Source organism: Athene cunicularia (genome assembly GCF_003259725.1).
Source record: "Athene cunicularia isolate RWA chromosome 5 unlocalized genomic scaffold, athCun1 chr5_part1, whole genome shotgun sequence".
NCBI classification, from domain to species: domain Eukaryota; kingdom Metazoa; phylum Chordata; class Aves; order Strigiformes; family Strigidae; genus Athene; species Athene cunicularia.
In genome coordinates, this window is record NW_020799101.1 from 17,227,176 (window position 1) to 17,254,508 (window position 27,333).

Genomic DNA, 27,333 nt, shown 5'->3' on the forward strand with positions numbered 1-27,333 from the left:
TTGGGGTCATCAGATAACATAAGCAAAAGCAGAAATAAGAGCTATGGCAAATTTTGTTAGGGCCAAATTTAGTCTAGTAATTTGGTCTTAATTCCTCAGTGATGCTCCTGATTTCTGCAGTTCTGAATATGTGACAGTGTCAATCAAATACGAGAAAGCATTAGAAATTGAGATGGGCTGTGACCAAAACTTGAGTTGCCTGAACTGAAGGGAGTATGGCTCTGTTTGACAGGTTTCCTTAGAGTGAAGCTAGTCAAATGCATGTTGGGCACAATACCTAAAATACAGGTGCAGGTAGTTAACTGGGGAGGGAGAATGACCTGAGTGGGTCATACGTTGTCATCTTGCAATCTCTAGGAAGATTTGCACTCTTGGCACAAATAAGTATTTTGTGATCATGAGAAAAATTTGAGTAGGTCCGACACAGTTGTAGGTTACACAAAGAGGCTAGAATAATTTATCCCAGTGGACCCTTAAACCTTAATTTGAAGAAGAAAAGTCTTGATAACTGCTTGGGAAAGGGAGAGGACCTGCAGGAGAGAGTTCTTGGGGAAACTGCTAGCAGGGAAACACAGATGTTTTCATAGCATAGCTCTTGGTAGAACCTTATAAACATTTACCCCAAACACTTTTTTTTGTATTTTCTCCCTGGTTTACAGTTTGAAACTGACAGCTGTGCAAATGATCTATGCTTGTATAAATGGAACATGTCTCTGTGGATGCTTCACAGCAGATTATGAAATAGTTTTGTGGAACAAGGCTGATAAGTACTGTTGATGTAAAATAAGAATTTTCTTTCCTTCTCTGTAACTTCCTATAAGCCTTGTAACTCCTGCTTTCCTATTTAAACTCTTTGATGTAAACTTAGTATTTCTTGCTCCTTCCCACAGAGCCTAATTTACTCAGTGGTACTGCTCACAGTGTGAACAAAAGAGGTGTGAAGAGGAGAGATCTTGACATTGAGGAGCTGAGAGAGATCCTGTCTCCACTTTTACCTTTTGTCCGAATTGAGCACATCTTACCCATGAATAGTGAAGTACTGAGTGATGCAGTAAGTCAGTAGTCTCATACAAATACTATCTCTGGGTTCTTTGTATTTCAGATTCTACGACATTCAGGTTTAGTTTGATTTGTAGGGTGTTTTTCAAGGATTAGCTCCTAAAATGTTATCACTGAGTAATGCGTGTATAACTCTTTCTGGTGAATTTTTCTGTTCTTTAAATCTATCAGAAGGCTAAAGGAAAAATCAGCAGTGTAACGATTCAGTGTAAGAAACACATTTCTTGCAAGGTTTTCCTCTATATTTTTAAAAACCCATAAAACTCTTTCTTGATTCTTAAAGATGAAGAGAGGCCTGATTAGTACTCCTCCTTCAGACATGCTACCAACATCAGAAGGTGGAAAGTCAAATGCCTGGCTTCGGCAAAAAAACGCTGGAATATATGTGCGGCCAAGACTGTTCTCGCCATACGTGGAGGAGGCTAAGGTAATAATCATTAACAACACTTAACTATTGTTAAATTGGAGTCATCAGGGGGTTCTGTAAACAGGGAAAGATTTTTGGTATGTTTTGTCTCTCTCTGCATGTACTGGCCTAAAATACTAACATTTTCAATTTAACAAGACTTACAAGATTGATCATCAGGCTCAAGTCTCTAGAACTGGTCAGAAAAATTTCAACAAAATTTTTTTTTGTCGAAATTGAAATGTTTGTGAGACAGATCTTGATGAAATTCCACCGGAAACAAAGCAGCGTTCTGAGGGAAACCTCCCTGGTTTCCAGCCAGTTTGCCGGCCCAGCTCCTCGGCAGCCCTCCTGGCAGGCGGATGGCAAGGTGAGAGCCTGAGAGTCCCAGTTTGCAGCTAGTCAGCAACCTTCGTGCCAGGTCTTTCAGGCTCCCCAGCTCCCACCAGAGCTGGGTGGAGAACTACTATTCCACTCGGCAGAGGACTCTGATATTTCGTCTTCTTGTTTGAATCGGAACATGTACAAAATTCTTTTGATCCTCCGCAAAATGGAATAAATATCTTGTGTCCAATTTGACTGAAGTACTTTGTCCCACTCAGGCAGCAGCTTCCCTGTTTAATATCTTGCATGAGGACTGTCAAACTGAAGATCTAGTAGCATCTCTGATGGTGATGTCTGGTGACAGGGTGGAGATGGCTCTGTGGGGCAGAAACATGCCATGTTCTGTTTGACAGAATGGGAGCCTTGTAGGTTGCTTACTAATGCTACCACTTAAGACAGCTCTGACTTAAGTCTAGAGCTTGTGAGTCCCAGCAGTGCAGCTGACTGCAGAACAAGAGGATTAAGTGAAGCTGTGCACATCTGCATTGCTTACAAACTCTGACCACTACTCTGGTGAATTCAGAGCTTTGTCCTGTGACTAAGAAAAAAGAATATTTTCTAAGGGTATAAGTTGTTGACATCCTCTTTGAGGGGAGGGGAGAAATAAAACTACTTTGCATTTTGGGCACAAAGGTTAGAGAGCACCAAGTGGCACTGAAGCAGCAAAGGGAGACTAGCCAGTTAAAATTTTGTCTTTGTATCTTGGATTGTTAAAACTAACAAAAATGTGTTAAAGAATGTGATAAAAGCTTTGACTCTCTTGATTTCCAGGTATATGGTGGGGGAGTGCCTTAGTAGTAATCTTAAAGTGCATTCTAAATTTTTTTCCCTCCCTGTCAGGAATCCTATTTGTTTCTATTAGTTTCATATTATGCTGTTAATATTTTTAAAAGCATCATTAGCTGTTTAACCTTAGAGGGAGGACTCTCATTATCTGGTAACAATACTCCTATTCATTGTTTAATTATTGTGAAATGCAAAAATTGAGAATGATTTCTGATTTAATTTTTTTACTCCCCTTTTAGCCTCCCATGTTTTTGAAATAAATCCATTTAACATTAAATGAGAATCTTAAAAGGGTATGCATAAATCCCTTTCTATTCTTTAAGACATCTGAGAGGAAACACGTTTCATTTTCTGACTAGTGCCTTCTACTCAGCAGCACAGAGAGTTGAGACCTGTAGGCAGTAATTCTCTGAGGCGGAGCCCAGAGTGTCTGGCCTCGAGAAGGTTAATTGTAATCTGACGGGTATAAAACAAAGCAACCTTCCCAAACTTTATTCACCTGCCTGCTCTTAGATCTGAAACTCAACTCTGATCATGACTGAAAAATGGAATAGAGAATGCTGTGGAAAAGCCAAATACTATTTGGGACTTGGAAAAGTTACAGTTTAGGCATTGCTAGACTTGTGTCCTCGAGAGTGGCTTGCAGCAGGTCCTGGTGGGTATGTGTATGCAGTGCCTTCATGAGGGCTCTAATGGCTGTCGTTGCAGTCAGTACTGGATGAGATGATGGTGGAACAAACAGATCTCGTTCGCTTGCGGATGGTCCGAATGTCCAATGTGCCCGACACCCTTTACATGGTAAACAACGCGGTCCCGCAGTGCTGTCATATGATTACCCACCAGCAAGTTAGCACTAACCAGTCCAGTCCTCCTTCAGTTATAGCCAATGAGATCCCAGGTAAGGCTGTGAGATCACTTGCAATGCTGATTACTCTCGTGTGAGTGGATGGGAGCTTGGGGCTGGGGAGAGTGAATGTGAATTACTGAATATTATGATTTCCTTGGAGAGTAGTACTGCACCATTTGGGTTTCTTCCCACCCAGCAGTTGTCCCTTTTGCTTTAGTGCGCTTTAAAGACATTAACTATTTTTGGATGCCATAGTAAATAGTTAGAAATAAGCTATTGGTATTTTAACCTGCTTCAGCTGAGCATTTTGAAAAACTTCGGATTGATTAAACTTAACTGTAGAACACTTGTTGAAGCCTGGCTCTCTGTTCTCAGAGTGGTTCTCTGTTTTCTGCAGTGTCCAGGATCGGTGAGATCCAGAAGGCTGGAAAATGGCAAAATACTGATTTCTTTTGAAAACAAAATCAGGGGAGCATAAGTTGTAGGGCAGTCAGCCTAAGTCAGTTTGCCAGAAAAATATTGCAAGTAGGCAGTCAAATCACACTTTTCTTCAGTTTACAAAATCTACTTCAGCTTTTGAACACAAACCAGCTTTCATTCCTTGTGTGTCAGAGTAAGTTTTTATAGGTGGGAGTAGATACGGTCTGTCTTGACTTCAGGATACTCGATGTGACATTCCCCATAGGCAAGCCAGGGAAATACAGTCATAAAACTACTGTAACTAACATATTTTGTCATTTACTCATTTGATCTTTTGGTGTCAAACTGGAAGAACATATCTGGTGGGATTCCCGAATTATCCAGCTCTTCCCACCTTTCCCCTGTCCCATTTAACACTCAGTGTGCATAGAGAATACATTAGCAATACTTATAGCTGATGACAAGTTGGGAGGCTCAGTGGATATTTTGGAGGGCAGGGTTAGATAGCAAAATAGCCAAGATTGAATTTAAATTTAGTGAAGAAAGTGGGAAACGTGCTTATGTAGGTGTAGCCAGCTGTGTGTATACAGGATGGCTGAAGGAAGCTCTGTCGAGAAAAACTTGAAAGTCAGCGTTGTAGAATTCCATGAAGAGCAACTGTCATGCTAAAATACAAAACCAAATGTGCCACGAGGCATGTGAAGTAACTTGGTCTCAGGTGGAGCATTGTGTTTAGCCTTTTAAATGGCCATACTGGGTCAGGTCAAGGATTCATCTCTAGTCTGGTATCCTTATTCTGGCAGTTGCCAGAAGTGCATAAGGAAAGTGTAGCAGTAAAAGCACATAAAATAATTGCCTGTAAAATTCTGTGTGCTCTTCTACTATTTGCAGCTCAGAAATGTCCTGTGGTGTGTAGTTTCTGTGCAATTAGTAATTTTAAATGCACTTTTAATCCATGAGTTTATGCAGTCCTTCATTAAATTCACATAAACTTTTGGCATCCATTTTTAGATCAAAGTAAAATCTTTCAGTAGATATGGATCAGTTTGGGAGTCTGTAGAAAAGCAATAAAGACGACATGCCACCAAGGACAGTCATCTTCCCTCCACCACTCCCTGTTTACCGTTTGATAAGCTCTTTGTATATCAATTATGTTTCCCTTCAGTCAACTATGTTGAAAGAAAGTAGATAAACCATACTTAGAGATGCTAGAGCCAGGACAAAACCAGTAAGTTTAAATTGCTGCAAGAGAATTTAAGTTGAGGTGTTAGGAAGATATGAAACACTGTTTAGTTAAAACACTGCAGTAAGTTTTCTGGAAAGGTTTGTGGAATGGTTTTGATCTATTTGTTTCTTGTGATTTGAGAAGAGACTTGATAAAGCCTTAAAAGGAGCTTCTGAAAACTTGTTATTTAATGGAAATATTAATTGGTTAGAAATTCACAGCTGTGGCATCTCAGCAGTACATTACAGTACTCAGACTTTTTCCCCCATCTACAGAAAAGCACAAATATACTCACCATGAATTGAATGTAAATTATTTCATCATTTGATAATACCTTGCTCAAGCTTCACTCCCAAAGAAGTTGAGAAATTAAATGGGTTCTCAAAGGTCTCCAATGTTTTGCAAAAGCTCTTGTGTTCTGAAAAAAATTGGCTCTGTTGGCAAGCATGAGACATCTTACCCAGTGTGAAACCCCACTACAGCTTGGTTCTCTACAGTGTAGGAATTATTGCCAGCCCTTTGATTTGAGCTTGGATATGAACTCAGAGCCTGGCTGTTAGTTGGAGGACAGGTATTGTATCCTTGTAACTGCCTGCTTTACTTAGTTCTGTAATTAAGCAAAAGAATTGATTGTTTTGCCTAGTGCCTTGTGCTCAGAAGGGGTAGATGGAGGCCAGTTAATTTGAGCAGGTTCAGGCATGTACCCAACCTATAACTTGCACAGGAATCCATCGCAGAGCACAGATGGAGCACAGGAACTGCCAGAGGGAGAGCTAGGCAACATTGCCTCCATGCCCCTTAGGCAGGGCTCTTAGAACAGGGTTTACTTTATGGCTGAGGTGTTCTCCATCTGTTGCTTGCATCTTCCTTGTACCCACTGCCTGTGGACTGTATCTGCATAAATGCTATTGGCAGCATGTCTTAGTGCTCTTCTTGCAGGGCTGTTGTAAAATGAGTTAAACCTCTGCTGAAGTCTGTTCTACTTTGAGGCTAGAGTCTGCAGGTAATTGGGTTTGCTTGGGTATTTTCCAGTTTGTTTGAATTAGAAATCCTGCAACTGACTTGAACTGTATTTTTTTATATATGTAATCTCTCTTCCATGTGTTTTACTTGAATAATAGTAAAAAAAAACCAAAAGACCAGAAACAAACCTGAGTTTGAGAAGATAGCTTCTTAATTAAAAACTTAGATTATTTTTATGCCTACTATTTGGAGAACTTCTCTAAAATCCTTTTTTTCGGTGTTAGCAAAATGCAGGTTGTAGCTAAACATCTGGCTGCTAAACCAGGATTTTTCAGAAAAGTTGAACTGTGTGGAGTGTAGCGTGGAAGACTTATTTCCAGGCGTCGTGGATAAAATTGATTTTTTTTTTTTTTTTAAAAAAAATTCCTAGTACAGGAACTCAGTGGGCAGGGGGGAATATTTTGCACTACTTACACTTACCCTTCATGTACCAATGTAAACTTTGTGAAATTGGGACCAGTTGTAGTTGCATGGTGTTTGAGTTTTCTTCTCTGTAATGCAAATGTCTTTTCACACTGTTCTTGCTGTCTGATCCATTTAATTTTTACGAGCTTTCATTATGGACATCTGGTCATGGTAATATATAACACTTAGGAAGTTGATAAAGAATCAGATGCCAGGACTAACGTATTCAGAGATCTGGTTTATCTTTTATGATATGCACAGTTTCATAAGGACAGAAAGACCACAGAGAAATACTGTTCGTTGTCAAACAGCATCAAGAAGTGACACGAGAAAGTTTTGCAACAGGATAAATACCCCAAATTATAGAGTATTTCCTTTTGGAAAGGTTTTTTTTTTAAAAATTATTTCAATATGACTGCATAAAACAACATAATTTTAACAGGTTTATGTTGGCTTACAGTTTGTTTGGTTTTTTTTTTTTTTTTTGAATGCTCTTTCTGTAGTTACATACTCATATTATGGTCTTGTGATTATAGAATTCCACTAGAATTATGAAGTGTATGCCAAAAAAAAAAATCAATGAGTTCTTGGCCTGTAGAATTCATGAGGGAACATTTAGTTGTTATTTAAGATATCCTGCCCCCACCTCAAATCATGAAATTCCTGCATCATAAGGGATTTACGAAGAAGGCTGTATTTGTGGCTCATTCTAGCAGAAGCTGGAAAAATGGCATATGTCTTTACCATTTGTATGATATGTGTGTGATTCCATGTGGCTTAATGATGCTCCAAGGAACATGTGTAAGTTGAACTGTTCTTGGCAGACTGCTGCTTAAAAAAAAAAAAAAGCACCGTCAGCCTGGTGTTAGATTATTTTTTTTCCCTTCAGAATTAAATCTAACCATTGCAATCCAACTTAGTGTCTCACAGTTCAAAAAGTAATGTCTATTATCTCCATTCCGTTCTGTTACCCCTCCAGTTCCCAATCTCCTTGTTGTAAAAGAGATGATCAAACGGCTGCAGGAGCTGCGTCATACTGAGCAGGTGCAAAGAGCATATGCTCTTAATTGTGGAGAAGGTGCCACAGTCAGTTACGAGATTCAGATTCGTGTGCTGCGGGAATTTGGACTTTCTGATGCTGCTGCTGAACTTTTGCAGGTATGAAAAATTGTATAAGACCACAGATGATTTGATTCTGTTCTGCTTGTTAATAGACTTAAATGTGTAATCTGCAGTAAGAGACCTACTTTGTGTGTGCACATGCAGGTGCAAAAATGCTTTGAAATGTCTGCATAACTCTAGAACTGTCTAGGTGCAAATGACAGTGAGACCATTGCATTTGATGTATATGATTTTTATAAATGTGTAAGTGCAATGTGTAAATATTTTTCTCAGGAGCTGTTGCCATTCAGGGTGCTCTTACTGCCACAGATTTTGGGAACAAAAAAAATCTGCCTAAGAGGCAGGTGATGAGAATAGTCAAACCAGAACTAGAAATCTAGATTATTATTTATTCTTGAATCAGGGAGAAGTCCAAAGTAATACAGTAGATCTGCACAGTACATACCGGGTCTGAGAAACTGGAAATCCCACTTATGCTCATGCACTGCTGTTAAAGCAAAAATGCATTTATTGGTCAACTCAATCACACAGTGAATATGATGCTTCTTGTCTTGTTTTTAAAAGAAAGCTTTATTCTGTGGTAGCTGTAATCACCTCAAGTGTTAGTGAGGATTTAGGTGGCATGGCAGACTTCTAGTTCCAATGTGTGTTAGTCTATGAGATTTTTCTAGATGATTTCCTACCATGTTTTGCTACATGCTGGCTTTTTCCTTTGCAGAATCCTCACAAATTCTTTCCTGATGAGCGATTTGGGGACGAAAGCCCACTCCTGACAATGAGACAGTCTGGACGATGTCGTGTTAACAGCACTCCCACTGCAGAAACCATGTTTACAGAACTGGACTCTTTTGTGGCCTTCCATCCACCATTGCCCCCTCCTCCACCTCCGTACCACCCACCAGCAACTCCTATTCATAACCAGTTCAAAGTGGGCTGGAAACAAAGGGTGCCAAGTCAACATCCCTCACGTTCCTTTTCTTACCCGTGTAATCACTCGCTGTTCCACTCCCGAACTGCTCCCAAAGCTGCACCACCTGTCTACTTGCCCAGTGTTAAAGCAGCACCCCCCGATTGCACTAACACTACAGGTCTGGGGAGACAGACCGTGGCTGCAGCAGCAGCAGTGATGGCAGCTGAGAAACAAGTAGTAAGTATTATGATTTCTCCTCTTCTCCCTGTCTCTCGCCACTCAAAGTAGCTTATAGAGGGGGGCTGGAGAGAATTCTTTGGTGAAGTAACTTGGCTTTGTTAAATAAAAGAGCATCTTCATTGGTTAGAGGAAGAATTTTCTATCAAACTGGCTGTCAGTATTCTGCATCCCAAAGGCATTTCCTGATCCCTGGGAGAATGAATGTTCCAGGGGCAGGGGCACTTTGGAGGGGTAAGTGGGACTCATAAATCTTCTGAAATAATAGTTTGCTCTATATCAAAACAAAGAATAAGTCAACTTCAGTAGTGGACTGCATGCTATAATTCATGGATAGAAATAGTGATGCTATTTTGGCTATTCACAAGTAAGTAGTCCTGAAGTAAACAGACAGATGTGTATAAAGGGAACCTGTGGAGAAGGTGAAGGCCTTACAGCTGTGAACAAGATTGTAAAATGAATAAGCAAGCAGAAATTGGTAATTCAAATACCAAGGGTATTTGTTGCAACATTTAAACATTATGGTTGCTGAACTACAATATGATGCAATGAAAGCAATGAACTGTAACATACTGGAAAAGACATAGCTTTGTGAGGTTGGTGAAATGCTGAACAAAGAATTTGTTTCTGCAGTGAAAAAAATGTTTCAGTGCACAGTTGTCATACTGGAAACCCGCTCTTTAGGTGCAGATCTGATCTGGAATTCTGAACAGAAGCATGGAATTTTTTTTATTTTTTTTTTTCCTTTAGCAAATTGTCCTACATATATTGCACTCCTTTTTATATTTTAGGTTAAAATATTTAGCTTCATCAGAGTTGTTTGCCATTGTTTGTTCTAGGGTGGGTTTTGTAGCATGTCTCTCTCTTGATCAGTACTAATTTCATTAAGAAAACCAAATAGTGATCTTTTTCACATCTGAAATGTTTCTGCTAGAATTTGCAGGATTGCTTACAGGTGTGCCTGCAATAAACTTTAAAATATGAATTGCAAGCGGAAGGGTTGTGTCTGTAGTGATGAAATCCATGTTTTGTGGCTTGCCTGCACTGTAACAAACTATTTGTCAAGTTCTGCACTGAGTACCTTCGACTTGTCTGGCAGTTGCAAGTGGCTTAAAGCAGGCTTAACTTTTGAGAGTTTAACAGTACGTTGTCATTTACTGCATATTCAAGATAAGATGCATTTAGGAGGAACTATTATTGCGGCACAACAGCTTCCTCGGGGAAAGAAGTTGTGTTAAGCTAACAGGAAGGTGGAGGCTGGAGGATACCTGTGTTTTTAAACAGTGTAGGAAACTTGTGGGCTGAGGTTGGTCTAGGCAAAGGTAGATTAGGAAAGTGCCATTTTGAATCACAGACTGTCCTAAATACAGTTTGTGTTTATCTTTTGCTTTGTTTCCATGGACCAATTTCTTTTTCTTTTCCAGTGTACTCAGCCTTTGCTAAATGAACTGATGCCAGATATCGCGATGGGTGTGTCAGCAATGTCTTTAAAAGACAGAAGATTACCAGAGCTCACGGTCGACACAGAGTTAAGCCAGACGGTTGCAGAGGTAGGGCCTGGTCCACCCCAGCACATTTCATGTATTCAGAACAGACACTTGCCCACTTCCCGAAAGAAACATGCAATAGAGCAAAAAATAGATGCTCGAGAAAATCAGCAGGAATATCCTGACTTCTATGACTTCTCTAATGCTGCATGCAGACCCTCTACTCCAGCACCCAACAGGCACAGTCCTTCGCCTTCACAAGGCATGTATTTTGGCCCAGATTTGTATAGCCACAATAAGGCATCACCAAGTGGCTTAAAGTCAGCCTATCTACCTTCCCAGATATCTCCTAAAAAGCAAGAGGATTCTAGGAGGGAATACCTGCTCTCCCAAGATGGGCATCAACATAGACAAAAGAATGAGCCAATACACCTCGATGTCTTAGAACAACCTCCCCAGCGACTGGACTTGGCGTTGGCTACCCAGGAAAATGCTGGTAATGGCCCCGTTCACATCAGGGGAAGAACAAAAATGGAAACCGATTTAACCTATGGGCTAACCTCCAACAGACCTTCGCTCTCTGCATACACCTCTGAAATGCAAGAAGAGAGACCCAGCAGGAGACTGGCAGATGATGAGCCATTGGAACATGGAGCACAGAGAAATGCAGAGTTGGAAAGGGAAGATGCAGTAAGCAGAGGAAGGAGGTCTCCAAACAAACCAGACTTCCTGTATAAAAAATCTGCCCTGTGAAAGCAACCTCCACTATTTCTCTGTGCCTAAGAGTTGTAAACGTCCCCTTCTTTTGCAATTTTTGGCCTGACTTCTGTCAGACAAATTCATCCATGCCAGCAGATGAATTCAGCTTCGCTCACTTCTTTTGTACATACATTGCTTTATTAGAGACAGCATGTTACTGGTTTGGTTTTAATGCTGCTTCTGGTTTTATTTTGTGGGATATTTTTTTGAGCAAATTTAATTAAGCCTTTCAAAAAAAAAAAAAGCTGGTACCTTTTTTCTGCAACCTGGTAGCCTTTTGCACCTGTATTTTAGTGTATTAGTTTTGTACTAATATGTTAAACTTTATTGTCACATTTAAAGGACTGTATTTTCATACTTTTGCATTTTCCCTTTCACCTGCCAATTCCCAATGTGCATTGGGTTGCACGTTATGAAATGTATTTTCTTATGAGATAGTAACAATGCATTTATTTTTTAATTATAGGAATTCCAAAGAACAGCACATGAAAATACTACATTTTCAGTTATATTTTTTTGTTCATTTAGATCTGAAATCTTCCTGATTTTTACAGCTATGGCAAGAATCCAGTCTAATGTTTTGTTTGAAAAGTTCTGGCAGCTGGTCTTATCCTTATATAGCAAGCCCACTTCAAGAATTATATCGGGTTTTTAAAAGTCCAGGGGGATATTAAGGAGTCCAGATTCCAGTGAAATTCACTGGGATCTGACAGTTTGATTCTGTTTGTTTTCTGGTTCAGCTGTGACCATGGAGAACTCCATGATCACCCAGAAGCACTTATTAGACAGACTAGAATTGTTTGTTTGCCCATGCAGAAATAAATCTAGAAATACTGTAAAAATGGTAGTAATAACTTGTTCTTCCAGCTACCTGTATGTGGGGATAAGTGAAAACCAGAGTTGAGGATTCATGCTAAATCCTGGAGTGTCAGGAAGACAAGGCATAGTATCTCCGCTGTTGCCTGAATGGTGACCCTCCACTTGTGAGGGTTCCTGCTCCAACAGAGGTGCCGAGGTGACTGCTCTTTGCCTTGCTTTCTCCTGCCTATGATTAAAAAAGGGCTTCAGTCTTAGTGACGTCATTCAGTGTTCCTTACCTGATCTGAAGTGTTGCTGACTTCATAATTGCAGCTGTTCTGTGAACAAAATCAAAGTGAAGAGTAACTGCTCTAGCATCATGAAATGTGCGAAGCTTTAGCACTCTTAAATTACTCTTCCATTTCCTGACTTTGTTTTTTCAAAGCACAGAAATGAGATTCACCTATTAACATGATATGAAGAGGGAATGATGGTGATCTGGGCTGGCTCCCTGCCACTGCGCTGGGGTTAAGCAATGCACCAGGTGTAACAGTTACCATTATTAAGTGCATCCTTAGTGCAGTGTTTACCACAGATTCATTGCATTTAGGGATCTGATGCCACTGCAGTGTAGTGACTACTGGTAAAGGCCTGTTTGGGGTTTTTTTAAATGCAGTTTCTATAATGAAGAATTTCCCTGTAGTAGAAAACTTTAATCCCAAGTGTGACCTAAGGACTACTTTAAGGTTCAGTTGAATTGTTTCCTGCAGCTCAAAATGCTTAATACTATTTAAACAGAAATCTTGCTGCAACTTTACTTTTAGTTTTAGTTGATGGCAGATTCTCACCCTAACGTTTCATTAAAGTATGCAAGGCCTGGTTACAACAACACAGTGTTGTTGAAATATACCGAATAGTGCATTTCTAAACTATCAAATAGCTTTTAGATAAATGAAGATATGGGTGTTTGAACCAATAATCCTGATGTCTCCTGCATATGCATCTGTAGGCCTCCTGCTTCTGTGAAAGCTCTGCAGGTACCCCTTTTGCAGCCATGGATGGTGAAGTGTAGGATTGGGAGAGAAATTACCTAAACTGCACAGGTGATGTCTTTTGGGTGAGATGAGATGGTTTTGGTTTTTTTTTTTTTCTTTCTTTCTTTCCTCTGTCAGCCTTTTAAATCTGTTTTTTGGACCACAGTCAAGACACTTGGTGGTCCTGGCCTCGTCACCAATATTTCTGTGGGACCGCAGCGTAGAACATTGTTACATGTAAGAAGATGTCAGTGGGGGGACAGTGCTGCTGCAGGTTAGGGACTGAGGTTCATTGGGTTTCCTCTGGAGATTTGAGCACAGTGCTGTCTGACTGCGTAGCTCTAGCCGGACACTTGGGTCTCATGCTCACCAGCACTAGCATTAACTTTCATCACACACAAAAACCCTGAAACTCCCTGCACTTGGGTCATATGTGTGTTGGTAGCTTGATTAGTAAAAAGTCATAGCTGTCCTTGGAAGACCTATTATTCTGAATAATTTATTTTTACCTAAAAATCAACAAATGTACTTTGAGAAAATTATTTTAGATACCATAGTTTGATGTGGCACTGTGTGCCTGGACAGAGATGGGGCTGAAATCTACAGATGTAACGTTTAAGCTTGAGATTTGTCGGGATGTGGCTGATGAAGACTGAGAAGTTTTGAGGTTATGGCTTGAAGGAATGCTTTGGCTTTGGAATAAGCTGGTGAGAAATGACTCTGGGGGGGAACATGACTGCATTTTAGAATACAAAATTGCTTCTGAAGTCTCAGAAGCTGAACAGTATTAAAAAAAGAGAGTAAAGTGTTTAAAAGTAGGTGCAAAATAAAAGGCAAGTCCTTCTGAGGCCACAAAGACAATCAGGCCATGTAGACAATCTGCATGTTCACTTGAATATTTTGAGTTGGGAATAAGATGGCAGCTAACAGCAGCTTATTCGAAGTGGAAAAGAACGATTTGTCAAATTACTGGAACTGGATTTTTGTACTCCAGTAGGATTTCCTACTTAGTAGGATGTGCAGAGGGAGGGGAGAGACACCATCTTTGTTCTTCATGGAAGCTTTATTCAGAAGCTAGTGTTCATACTGCATCCTGCTCACAGAACACACGTACCTGTGCTACCTGCTACTTCTTATTGTTCTCTGTCTACTGAAACTCTGGTGCAGAAGCTCCTTGTTTACATGAAGCACTTTCTGATTAGGCTGGAAATTGACATCTTTTTCTTCTGTAAATTTGATAGAGATAACAGATTACTGACTGTATTTTGCTTGAGGATAGAGGTATGAACATTAAGTTTTCTTGAATGAGGAGGACTTGTGCTCCTTGTTCTATTAAAGAGAGAGCTCAGACTTTCATTTAGCGAGCAACATGCAAAAACAACTTACTCTCCTTTCCCTGACCCCCTCCTCTTTTCCTTAACATATGGATGAATAACTTAATTCCTGAAACAGATTCTTCCTTTGAAGTCTTTTGTTGTTCTACGGAGTTACTGTAGTTGTGTATTAATAACTGCTGTGTTGAGTGGCAGTTTCTTGTTGCATTTTTCCTGTTCTTGAGGAGTTTGATTTCTGAAAGTTAAAGCTGTTGCCACCTGTACTTGTAAGCCTTGGGTTTTGGTCCTGGAATGTCCCGGATGTTTTGTCTTATGGATTTCTTTGGTTTGGGTTTAGTGGGGTTTGGGGGGGGGTTGGGTTGGTGGTTTGGGGGTGGTGGTGTATTCTGGGTTGTTTTTTGTTTGTTTGTTTGTTTTTCTTTAAAAATACTTGTGCTGTTTGAGGCACTGTTCTTTCTTCTAATAATAATAATATGCTTCTATGGTAAAGGTGGTGCTGAGCTCTGCCTAGTGCAGGGAACAGCTGAGAGATGAAACTGTAAAACCATATTTGGGGTTTCTGTAATTACCTGTACTGCCGGAAGGTAGCCCTGCCTTCGGCAATGTTAGGGTTTTGTTTCTTGTCCCTGTGTTGTTACTGGTATAAGTCAAGTGCCTTCAATGCTAAAGGCTCAGAAAACTTTCTTAAACTGACTTCATGTCCTATGCAAGTGTTTTTTCTACAACCTGCATAACCAGTACTTTGTAAAACTTGTTTACGCTTCAATTGTACATAGTGTTTTTTAAAAAAAAATAGTTATTTTTATTTAGGTACCTACAAACTTGAATTCTAGTCTTGTGTGATGCATTGTAAAACAATACATTTCTCTTTTGAGTACCATTACAGTTGTAAAAAGGTTTTCACTGGTTCTATTTTTCTACTGTTGCTGAGAAGCATGTAACACTGACTTTATCCTACGTATAGTTGGCATTTCAAATAAATGGCTTGTATAGAACGTGCTTGTGTGTCTTCTTCCAGTTGACTGTTCTCAGTGGGCTGCCACAGCGCTGCTGCCTGCCCTCCTGCCCCAGCCAGCCTACACCTGTCTCCCAAACTTTCCCTGACCGATGGCTGGGTGAAAGGAGTGCTTGATACAAACCTTTAACAGTAAAGGCTTTTAAAACCTGCCAGGATTTGTTGTTATTTCTGGAAAAAAATGTGCACAATGCTTTGAACATTAAGGATATGGTACAAACCAGTGTAAAAGGAGGAATTCAAAATTAGTGGCAGGTTCAAGCAGCTTGTTAAAGAGGAAAAGCACTTTGGCAAAATAGTCCAGTGAGTTGTTCTGCCTAGAGCTTAGTTGACTTGAGACTATTCAGTATTAAAGGTGATAGGATTACTCTTAGTCGAGGCAGGGGGACTTAACCCTTGACTTGGGAAGTGTTTGTTTTCTCAGTAGAACAGCTAGACAAAGGCACTCAGGAAGTACCCAGCATTCTCTTCCTGCTGTTACCCTGCATCAGCCGAGTCTTTAAGTCTCTTGTACAGAAACAAGTGCTTTCTTCCCTACTTCAAAGAGATAGCTCAAGTTTAGAAGCATGTCCATGCAGCAAGCAGAAAGGTGCACAGTGAGTGCTGTATGGTCTTAAATGTTAATTATTGACACCTTCATTTCTGCATCCAGGAAGATGAGTTTTAGGAGCAACTTCCTCAACTAGACAATTTATTGTTACAGACTTTCTCTTCCCTTTGTAACTGTGTTCTTCTATGTCAGCTAACTATATGGAAGGCAGGGTGCCTCCTGGCTGGGGGCAGCCTTTGGGCAGGAACCACCGGGGCTGTCAGGGCGCTTGTACCTGTGCCCACCCGGAGCCCCACCCCGGGCTGTGCCGCAGGAGCTGCGGTGGCTCTGGGGTGCGGAAATTGACAGGCTGGGTGCAGAAAGCTTCCCGCAGCTGAACGGCTCCCCCTGGGCACCTGCTGCTGCTGTGCACGGGGCAGGGCAGTGCCCTGCCCAAGGCCTGGCCTCAGAGCTGGGGCCCTGCACAGCTGGTGCCTCCAGGCACCTTCTCCCCCATTTCAGGGAATTACAGGCCAGAACTGCACCACCAAGGAAGCGCCATCCCCTGCTGCTGCATCTGCTGCCCAAAGCAGTACCAGCAAAGGCTGCCAGCCCTCGGTTGCAGGGGGAGGCAGACACCTGAGAATACTGGGCTGGGCTGAGCCCAGTGCTCAACTGGGCCCCCAAGATGGGTGTTGGCCACAGGACCAATGGGTCAGGGCAGGGATGAAAACAAACTACTACAGCAGCACTTCAAAACACCCAGACAGCACAGACTGAACAGTTCTTTAATTTTTAGATATGAATTAGATAGGCAGTTACAACTCCCATTAACAGTTGCTGCAAAAAAAGCACATACACTACCCAGGGTTAAATTTAAAAGCAACTAGTCATTTCGCATGAAACAAACCCCTGAAGTGAGCATCTACCCTAAAACTAGCTTTTGTAAATAAAGTGATCAGAAACAAGTAAGAGGGACAATGATACATAAAGGTCTCATTTCCTTCCCAAAAGTCATGAACATGAGTACCCCATAGTAAAGAAATCATCCTACTACATAAAGGAGTTAAAAATTAGAACTTTCTTAAAGTAGGTTCTGCTGTTTTTGGGTAAAGGCAAACTAAAAACTACAATAGTCTCCAAATTTAGGAAAAGTCAATATTTAATTGTAGCTAAGTGCAGATTCTTAAGTCAGTGACGCACTGTGGTAATCTTGTTCCATGATTATCACAGTGATTATAAAAAGATCACACACTATTCTGTAGAAAAATGCCAGGATGCTGCAGTGTTCTCAGAACTATTTACGGAGTAGTTTGCAGTAGATTAGTCCTTAAAATCAAAGCATGTTAGTAAGTCCTACAACAAACCTCCCCGCTGCCTAAGCTGTACTCTCATACCTCCTCCTAGATACTATTTATATTCTAGCGAGTGGATAAAGTTCAAGTGACGATTTTTTGCATGTAAAACATCACTGTACAATATTAGAAAGAAAGCTTTTGAATTTATAAAAACAGATAGCACACTCCGTTGCATCAAGCCTACCCTCTGATTTCCCATTTTTCACCCGCCTGGAGAGAGCGCGCAGCGCTGGGCCCTCCGCTGGATGGGACCCACCTGCCAGAACCCATTCCTGCCTGGGCGCCTGCCCGCGGGACCCCGGGGAGCCCTCGCTACAACAACTCCACCCGAGGGGAGGGCGCGGATCCCCCTCAGCAGGAACCGGGCTTGCTGCAGCAGGCGCTGGCTGCCCCCCGCAGCCGTGTGGAGCCCATCAGCACTAAAATCCCTCTAATGGCAGTGTACCAGTTAAGAACACGTTTTAGTCGCTACAAATAAAGGAACAAGTATGAGACAAAATGAAGACGTTTCTTGGACAGCTGGATGAGAAGCCAAACTACTGAAGATGCCTCTTTGCTTTGCCAATGTCTATTGTTCTCCCAGTTGTCCTTTCAGACACAAGCCCTCTCAGTCTAACTACAGTAGTACTGCATCCGGTTAGTCCGTCGTCTTTTCCGTGACTGAAATTCTTCAAAGAAGTGCTGAATGTCTTCTCTTTTAACCACCTGGGGGAAGCAATACGGAACCCAGATTGTGCTACAGGAATTCAATTAAACCATCCTTTCCTTTCCCTCGCATGCATCCCACACGTAACACACAAAGCATATGAAGGGACGTGTACCGGAACCTCTGCGGTACAGCTGGCACTACAGCTTTCCCCTCGGACCCAAAGGAGACAATTAAAACCCATGTTGAACTGTAAGAGCACAGAGAAACAAGCTTCCCAAAGGCAGGACAAGCACGCGGAGCAAAGCTCCTGAGGATATTTTTAATGGGTTTGATCACTTGCTTTTATCAGCAGAAAAACCAACACAGAGCAAGATCTTCACTAGCTCACTTCAGCTTCTTTACAATGTAACTAAGAGTGGCAATTCAGCAAATAAACCAACAAAATGCATGTGTTGATTAATAACAGCATGCAAATGCCTCCAGGAAAACACCTGACAAGACTGCCAATATTTACTCAAAGTCAATGGTTAAGAGCTTTGTTTCCTGAATACTTTTCCTAAAGCAAAAGCAGCTTCATTTAAGAACTGCTCTCAGTACTTCATAGACAGATTTCTGTAAGGTCCCTGTTATCTCTCAACAATGTCATTAAGGAAATACAACTTCTAAATACCAGTGAAATCGGGGGGTTCTAATTTCTACTGCAATACCTCCAAGAGGCAGGGAAAAAACACTGTAACATAGCATCATACTAGACAATACCCAGCCCTCAACAGTACTTTAAAACACATTTTCTGGCAAACAAATTCTGTGAGTTGCACCTTACCGTTCCCTCATCTGCAAATCTCCTGAGATAGTCAGTCAGTTCTGTCTTTAAATCATTGTATTCTGGATAGAGAAACAAAGGCAAGGGAAAGAAAATAAAAAAAAAAAACAGAAGATACTCAGCTCTAGTTTAACAGTGGCTCTAGAAGACAACTTGTTCTACTTCCTCTTGTTTGTTAGATTTACTTGAAACAAATACAGGTTTGAACAACATTACAAGTAATAATAATAAAGAGAAAGGCAAGTCCAGGTAAACATGAGAATCCTAATACTTTATCAGACTAGCCTACACAGTCTGAGTGTCTGTTCAGGTGATCTTTGGAGATACGTACAGAAGTTGAGTGAATTAGTACAATTAGTTAAAAGACCACCCCTGCTCCCAGCTCCCCACTGCAAAAGCACACGTGGATCACCTGTAACTCAGGATTGGGCGAGTGTCCTGGCCAGAGTGCAAACCCCCCACGTGGAAGAGGGAAACACAGCTCCAGTTATAAAATACCTCAACAGCTGCCTTGTCAGAGCTGCCAGGGGCACCCTGGCCCCAGCTTCACGGCGTTGGCACTCCCCCAGACACCAGGAGATTCCCAGACAACAGAACAGGGTAAGATAAATAAGCCAGACAGCAGACGTGTGAATTGAATATTCATGTTACAAGAAACTACTATCAATACAGTACCTAAGGTGTTAAATAGGGGAAAAGCTCCCACACGTGTAGTTCCTCCATGTAAGTTAAAGCTGTAACAACAGGCCAGAGAGGACAAACTTCTCTAGAGTAATCCTGACTGAGGTGTGCAGTGTGCCGTACAGTCTTCTGTATGTTACTTCAAAAACAGTTTGACACCACACTGCAAGACCTGATACCAATCTCTTACGGGAAACTGTTCAGTTACAGTGTTAAAGCAGATTCTGAAAATGAAGTTGTAATTACCACAGATGAGTTCTACTTGCTGGACTCTGTTCATGCTGTTAAGGGTGTCCATTAAAGGATCTCTCCTCTCTGTTTCTTGGTCACTGGTACCTTTATTTTCGTAAGCCAAGACAGTGTCACATTCATCTGTCAGGAACTGGACTTCAAGCTCTGAATACATTTTCTGGAGAATAAAGTAAAATTTACTTTTATGTTGCACAACTTCTCAGACGGAGATGCTGTCCCCCAGTCCTTGTTGTGTTCAGTATCACAAATAATAACAAAAAAAAAAATAATGTAAATTTTGGATCCAGCATTTCAGACATCTTCCCATAAGGGCTTCCAAAGCAATCCTGCATTTAAGCAGCAAAGAAAATACAAATATTTAGAAGTTCCTTTGTGCTCTATTAATTCCAAATATTTGGTATGTTTCTTTGAGGGGTGGAGGGGTTTTTTAGGTGTTTATAGGCAGAGTAAGAACTTTTACACAGATTTTATCTACAAGTTTCTCTTCAAAGATTCTCTCGGAGCTCCTCCCTGCCTCCCTCATATCAGTGAAGGTGATAATGAAGAGAGAATACATACCAAACAGTCTTCACAGGTGCATAATTTGCTTCTCCAGTTCGATGGCCAAAAGGTAGCAGTATCTTTTATTAAAAATTGCTTGCTTTGGAGTTCTTTCAGCTTGCAGACTGGCTCCTCACTCTTGGTAACTACCTGAATTAAATGAGTGTTCAGTGCTCTATAATGTCACTTCAAATACACTCCGTCCTTTCCAGCATGTCATTTTCCTTCTGCAAGACTTTTCTTTTATCTCAGACACGTTTATTTTTATAAACAACCTGTATTACCATTTCATCCACATGAGGTTTTAGCAGTTTCCACTGGAAATTTCTGTAGAAATTTACTGCAATGGCCATAAACGCTTAAGATTTGTCATGCAAATGCAGCTACAATGCAGAATACACCTATATTAGAACAAACTCAGAAGTTACCTCAGTGTAAAGTCCTGGTGGCTGACAAGAAGGGGTGGATATAACCTGTTTGCAAACAGACGTTACACCCTTGTCACCCACTTCTACAATCATGTTCTACAGCCTACACCACGCTCCGCAGAGACCATGTGTTTGAAGTGGCAGTGACTGAAGAGGAACACGGAAACAGACTGAAAGCATTTACCTCTTCACTGAACCTATTCAGAAACAGGTGGGCTCTACTTCACCTACCATCACTACGAAGATGTACAGGACAGAAAAGAAGGTACATTTTACCTCTGGACAGGCAGACCCAGAGCTAGTGGATGGTTCATTAAACTGTTCTGTTTGCGCTTCCTCCTTTGTTTCTTGGTGTTCCACTCCACTTTCTTTTTTAATTTCTTTTTTTGGCTCTTCACTTTCCTCAGCCTTCAGGACAATCCCTTCATCTTCAAGGGAGTTCACTTTGGTCAAAGCAGGAACTGGAAGATACATACCCATGTAAGTGAAAATACTGTGCCAGACAACGTACAGACTACCACAGATGTTCTCTGCTTTCCAGTGCAGCGTCAAAGAGCACCAAGGTACACCTCATACGTTTCAGGGTCTTGGACACACTCTACAGCTGTCCAAAGATACACTGACCTAGGTGCACAAAGAAACCGGTCTCTCTTTCACCACAGTCTTCTTCACCTTTCATACTCCTATTCTAAAAGACCCTGCTTCCCAAAACCTAAGCTCTAGGAGAGGGAAAAGAGGATCACAATTTGAGACAGTTCTGTATTAAGATGCCTGTCCTTCCTGACACCCCTTGATACTTACTGCAGGTTCAGTAGATGGCGTGTACCTTTTTGCTGACTTTGTGTCAGAGTCCTTTTTCTCTAGATGCACACACAAAAAAACTCCAGGACAGATTAACTACACTAACTACTTCCTTCTTTAAAACAAGTTTTTCTTTTGATGTCAGTTCAGAAGTGTGCCCTGTGACATAGTGGGTTAGAAGGAGAAAAACGAAAACAAAAAAACACCCGCCACCCATTCTGTACTGTATTTACATTAGAAGGAAGAGGACTCCAGGAGGGCCAGCTTGGAATCCTTAAAACTACCAATGAAATTTCTGGCAAATAAGAGATCAATCACCAATTAATATAAATGACATTTAGAAGACTATGTGAAACCAGCTCTTTCCACAGAACACAAGTCAAGTCATCTACGCTTCCAATCCTGCAGAGAAGGGAGCAGAGGCTTGGTGTGACTGCAGGTATCACACGTCCTGAGCACAGTCCCAGCTCTACGCAGATGTGTTGTGTTTGAGTGGTGGGGTTTTGGTGACGGGGGACGGGGCTACAGCGATGGCCCCTCTGAGAAGCTTCTTGAAGCTTCCGCATCTCCAAGTCAGACCCACCTCTGGCCAAGGCAAGGCCAGTTAGTGATGGTGGGTGCGCCTCTGTGACAATGTATTTAGAAGGGGGACCTGGGAGGCGGTTGGGACTTTGAGGAGAAGTTACAAGGACACCTATGTGAACATTGAGGTCAGGGGAAGGAAGGAGGAGGAAGCAGGGGAGGTGCTCAGAGCCTCTTATACTCAGCTGTTTGCCTCACTGCTTCCCCTAGGATAGCTCTTCAGTTCTCTGATCCAGTTTAGAAATTAAGTCAGTCTTCATCTATCTATGTGCTAGCACATTGTGAGCACCACAGAATTAAGATTTGGGAACAAGAACTTCTTTTTTTTTTTTTTTTTTTTTTTTACAGAACAGTTACTGCAGCCCTGCATGTTCCACTGCTGAAGGTGATTGTCCAATATAACGAGTATCATTTCTCCAACAACTTAATATCATGTCATTAATCGACCATGTCTGAGAAATACATGATAATGAAATATTGACTCTTAATTTTCTTTACCTGCTAACTGCGATGCATAAGCCCACAGGAAATGGCAGTGCTTCATGCAGACTTGGCACACCATTTCATGAAAGTCTCCACTTTCAGGGGGAACTGCACCAAGATGCTATCAAAGAGAAACAAGCACACAGCAGTGAAGCACTCACTGCAAACCGACAGACTCAACTCTAGGTTTAGGGGAAATAAAACGTCGAACATTTTCAGCGTAAGCATACACTCCTGCTAAGTTTCTACAATAATCATCTCTGTAACTTAGAAACTTGGAAGAGCTGATAAAAATTCCAGGGAAAAGATGAAATAATTCTCTTTGTCTACAGCCTTTTATGCCTTCTACATACCCAGAAATCTCAGTCCTATCTTCATCTCATTTCTAAGTGATATTCTTCTAAACTCTCCTAAAGATACCTCTCAAACATTGCACATTTAAACTCTCAAATAACTTTTTATGATTGCTTTCTTCCATGGAAAAGATTGTAAATCTTCATATTGATCACATACTGAACTTGAGAATAATTAGGCCCCAAAACTCTCCAGAAAATGGTGACAACTATTTAGGCAATTAAAAACACTTAGCAGCTTTCTTTTGAAAAGCATTCTTGCAAAGCTCACAGTATGCAGCATAACATTCTTCATACATACATTTACACAAATGAATCCTATAGTTTATCTACAGAACCTATAATTGAAGCCAATGATATTTCTTTTTATTCTTTGATCCTGCAACTTCAAACATGGAATTTCACTCACGCCCTTCAAGGCACAAGAGGTTGAATCCTTAATGCTTACATGTTAAGTAGGCCACTCACTAAAGTGCTGAGCTGCTTTTAAAATATTTCCCCACAGTCTGTAATCAGGAACCAAGAGCACAGTTTGTTCCTTGCCACTTAAAGGAACTGCGGTTTTAAAAGCATTCTTCTGAATGAAGAACTATTCAGGTAGTTCATAATGATGTGCCTCAGTAAGAATCTTTTTCTCACCAACTTGATTAGAATTTTCCAATTAAACAGACAGTTATAAAGTTATCTTTTTATTCTGCAGTGGTAGCCTTCAAAAACGTAGAACTCCTCCTAGTTTTTTGTGGACAGCAGCACAAAATTAACCTTTCAACATTCCTTTGCATAGAATGAAAAGAAATACCTCAGACCTCATGTAATAAATCTTTTGAGAACTACAGCAAACCTTCCCAAGTAAGAATAACCATACAAACTTAACCGACACTGACTTATTTCTATGCAAATAGCAATTCTGCGACTTAAGAGCTTCCTTACCCTTCCATGGAACCAGTCTTCACAAACTATGCACTGGATCATCTCATCTGGAACCTAGATGATCGGTCAGATTATTAGCATTAACAGCAACCTCCAGAATCTTTCCCAAGTGTCAAACGGCAGTATTATGCAAAGCCTGCTCAAGTGAATTGCACTTCCCTCTTCACCCACCCACTGGGAGCTGCCATTAATAAGTAGTTAACTGCTTCATTAGTCAGTTTGTGTCCCTGGAGTTCAACAGCATATGTAATTTGTCATATTAACAAGACTGGAAATTCCCATTTATTATTCCAAAAACTAGTTTTCCCAGTAGAGCAAGACATTCTCACACAAAAGGGACAAAAAAAAAAAATGAATACACTGTTGGTATCTTTCTTCCTGTGAACAGAAATGCATGATCAGGCAGTTTAGCAAAAGAAAGATACTGGTATCATCAGGTTTCTGAAGGAATGCCACAATCCTAACTGTCCACCATGCAGTATGGTACAAACTGCTTTGTTACGAAAAAATTATTAATGATTTCTTTAGAAATACTTAGCTTTCTCTGAACTTCAGAGAGGTAAGTTTATAAAACACTTTTTTGGATTTGAAAGACTTGTGCCTTCCTTATTCTTTAAACCACCTAACTTCTATGACTGCAAACAAAAGTGTGAGAGCGTGTGTGTGTGTGTGTGTGTGTGTGTGTGTATGTGTGTGTGTGTGCGCGCAAACCAAGTGGTATATTTTAATACTTCAGACAGAAAAAAAAGTGTCCTGACTGCCATAAAGGAAAGCTAAAGCCAGTGCTACAGGACAGACTCTCTCCATACCAGAAGCCTTGTCAGAGCACGGCTGCAGGCACCAAGAAGCAGATCCTGGTCTCTCCTAACATGTGCAATGTGTTTATTCTGTGCTTGCCACATTTCTCAAGATGATGAGAAACTCACCCCCTAAGGGATCTCTGAAACTTTAGAGAAGAAAGCAGGGAGGACTGCATCAGCATTTTGACCAAATGATGGTTTGTCCTCCTTATCTGTCTTTAAGGCATAAACACATTCTACCATTTAAAAAAAAAAAAAAAAAAGTAATTACTTTATACAGCATATGACAACCAAAAGCAATATGGAACTTAAGATTTCTTAAAGTGGGATCTTCCCTGCAAAGTAGCTCAGCAACTACCCTTTGGACAATATTTTGCATAAACACTATATATGTATGATTACTACCGAGTTTTGTATTTACCTCATCTTCAGGATCAGGATAAGGTCTTTTACAAGTACAGTATAATCCATAGAAATTGTCATTATACTTATTTCCTGAATTCACCTTGCCCTTTTCCTAGGAGAAAAGGAAAAAAATTCTCAATAGACAATGTAATGAAAAATAAAAGACAGAAAAGATGTATAATCTAGAAAAACCCAATTCCTGTTCCACTTTAATTCCTAAAAGCAATCACTATACTTACCAGCTTGAAGATCCCAAAATATATTATCCAGACACCTATGCTATACCATGAGCAGCAGATAGGGCACGCGAGAACGCTGAAGTTCAAACGGAAAGAGGAAAAAGCTTTCCACCTTTGTAACAAATGACAACCATGGTGTTTGTCCAGCAACTACTAATCTAAAACCATTTAAGAGTTTTGATCACCAACCATGCCTGCCTGCTGACATTATAACAACGTCTGTAGATTTATTGGGCAGCTTCCCCTCCATTCTTTTTTAAACATCCAGACTGTATTCCAACCCCAATTTGGTTTAATCTTACCACTGAGCTTCCACTAAATTCATGTCATATAAACTTCACACTACAGGAGAGGATTATCTACATTACTAAACATGCCGAGTGAAATTCAATTACAGGTAATTCCACTAAAAAACAAACAGCTAATATAGCTGCAGCCAGGGGGCTTCAGAACTGCACATTGTGGCAACCCAAGGCCACCTACCATCAGCCCCCGCAGAAGCAGCTGTGACCATTTATGATATGACTACAAAGAGCTCTCTACCACTGTTCTGACAAAGGAAGAACGGACGAGGCGAGCACCCGGCATTCCTGAAGATGGCCACATTAATGGACAGATGCTGAAGGTCACTTAAACAATACAATTGATTTTGCACTGAACTGAAGGAAGAGGAACAACCATGTGATCCTTTCCATTGATTCAAATAAGAAACAGTAACATCTTAAAATTGTCACAGGTGTCTCTGTAGGGATCACTGGACTGTAGCCTGAGGCCGACTAGCTCTGCATCCATCCCAGTTCTGCCAGAACAAAACAGTCATACACAAAACCACTTGATGTTTCTACATTTGGACTGTTATTACCCTGTGAGCTGCACTGCAGGCAGGCCAGCTTCCTGTCACTGCTTCCCAGACAATTACCAACTACTTGACAAACCCAAAATGCCCACCAAGTATAAAGGCACACGGGGCTTCATAGTAAAAAACTAATCCATCAGTATGCTCTGGTGACAACCTATCAAAAAAGATTAGGGCACTAATGCCACCACAAGGAAGAGGAGAGAACTGTCTCTTTGACAGCAGCACAACTTTAAATTTCCTTAATGCAATTACAAAATTGCAGTCCAAAAGGTCTTCCTGAAGCCAGCTTAAAGCTAAGCAGATGTATTAGTGTAGGCATCAGGACACGTTTCCGGCACTGTGCTGACCATGGACACCAAACAACTGCATTCATGGATGACAAGAATCAAATGTTCTCTCTCCCTACAACATTTCCCTTTGGTACCTTAACAGTTTATCTCCTGCTGTAATACTCCCACCTTGTTTAACTTGCTGGAAAAAGCAGAGGCATCACAAGTCAGCACTGGCTGAGGCAAGGCATCAGCCTCCCAAGCCTGTAGTTTTGATTCCGTATGCATGAAATCTATGTCTGAACTTACTGGGAGTAACTTGCACTGCAGATTTTTGAACTTGCTATTTCCACAGTCACAGCGGAAGTTCCTGGAAAGAAAAACACAGCATTTCAGGTTTTTTATTAACTGAAAACACACTAACTTTTGTGTTTGTAACAATTCCCAGCAGTTTATTAGGAGCTATAAAAACACTCTTGCAGCTATTTAAACAATAGCATCAGTCAGAACTGGCCGAAGGGGCCCTGCAGCCTTACCCTCCCACACGCTGTTCTGGGCAGATCTCAGCTAACACCACCATTTGCAACAGCACTTGGCTGGGAGACCACAGCGGCATACCTGACCCTGGGTGCTGCAACTACTACACTCAGGAACACGAGCACGTGTTGGCAAGCGAGGCCGTGAAATGGTTCATTTCCGAAGGCTGGGTCCATAGAGGTGATTAAGCTCTTGCCTCCCCCTCAGACACCTAAGCTCTCATGTAAATAGGGTCGCTATGCCAGGCGAACGGGGGCACACGGGCACCTCGGTGACCTGACCTCACCTGCCTGTACAGTTTTGCTGGAAGCGGTGTATTCGGGGAGTTGCACGCTGCCCTACCTCACTGCGGCGGATCACACAGTGGCGGCGGCTCCGGGGAACTTCCCCTGCCCGGCTCACCTCACGCTCACAGCCCCGCCGGGCGTCCCAGCGCTCGGGTCCGGGAGGTGAGGGTCAGCGTTTACCTCGGGCCCGCGTTCGCCCCGGAGAGGCCGTGAGGGACCGGCCCGGGAGCCTCGCGCCGCCCCCGCCGCACGCGCGTTTCCCGCCCCCGGGACGGCC

The 27,333-nt window shown here is 41.4% G+C and overlaps 2 protein-coding genes across 3 annotated transcripts in view; one reads left to right on the forward strand and one right to left on the reverse strand.

Annotated features, from left to right (window-relative positions):
- BTBD7 (BTB domain containing 7) overlaps positions 1 to 14,575 on the forward strand; it is a 37,864-nt gene extending 23,289 nt beyond the window's left edge. Inside the window, exons 6-12 of one of the 2 annotated variants that reach the window (XM_026849363.1) lie at positions 891 to 1,051; positions 1,343 to 1,486; positions 1,722 to 1,835; positions 3,344 to 3,533; positions 7,535 to 7,713; positions 8,396 to 8,824; positions 10,249 to 14,575. In XM_026849363.1, coding sequence (XP_026705164.1) covers positions 891 to 1,051; positions 1,343 to 1,486; positions 1,722 to 1,835; positions 3,344 to 3,533; positions 7,535 to 7,713; positions 8,396 to 8,824; positions 10,249 to 11,064 — 2,033 coding nt within the window. In that variant the 3' untranslated portion in view covers positions 11,065 to 14,575. The remainder of the gene's footprint in view (positions 1 to 890; positions 1,052 to 1,342; positions 1,487 to 1,721; positions 1,836 to 3,343; positions 3,534 to 7,534; positions 7,714 to 8,395; positions 8,825 to 10,248) is intronic. The other variant, XM_026849364.1, reaches the window with a different exon arrangement.
- Positions 14,576 to 16,550: 1,975 nt separating this feature from the next.
- UBR7 (ubiquitin protein ligase E3 component n-recognin 7 (putative)) lies at positions 16,551 to 26,848 on the reverse strand. Its single transcript, XM_026849254.1, has 10 exons — positions 26,777 to 26,848; positions 26,542 to 26,694; positions 24,882 to 24,977; positions 23,661 to 23,714; positions 22,393 to 22,498; positions 20,788 to 20,972; positions 20,102 to 20,233; positions 19,538 to 19,700; positions 18,611 to 18,672; positions 16,551 to 17,843 (listed from the first exon to the last, which is right to left on the reverse strand). The coding sequence occupies exons 1-10, from the start codon at positions 26,846 to 26,848 to the stop codon at positions 17,751 to 17,753; spliced, it is 1,116 nt and encodes a 371-aa protein (XP_026705055.1). The 3' UTR covers positions 16,551 to 17,750.
- Positions 26,849 to 27,333: the final 485 nt, after the last annotated feature.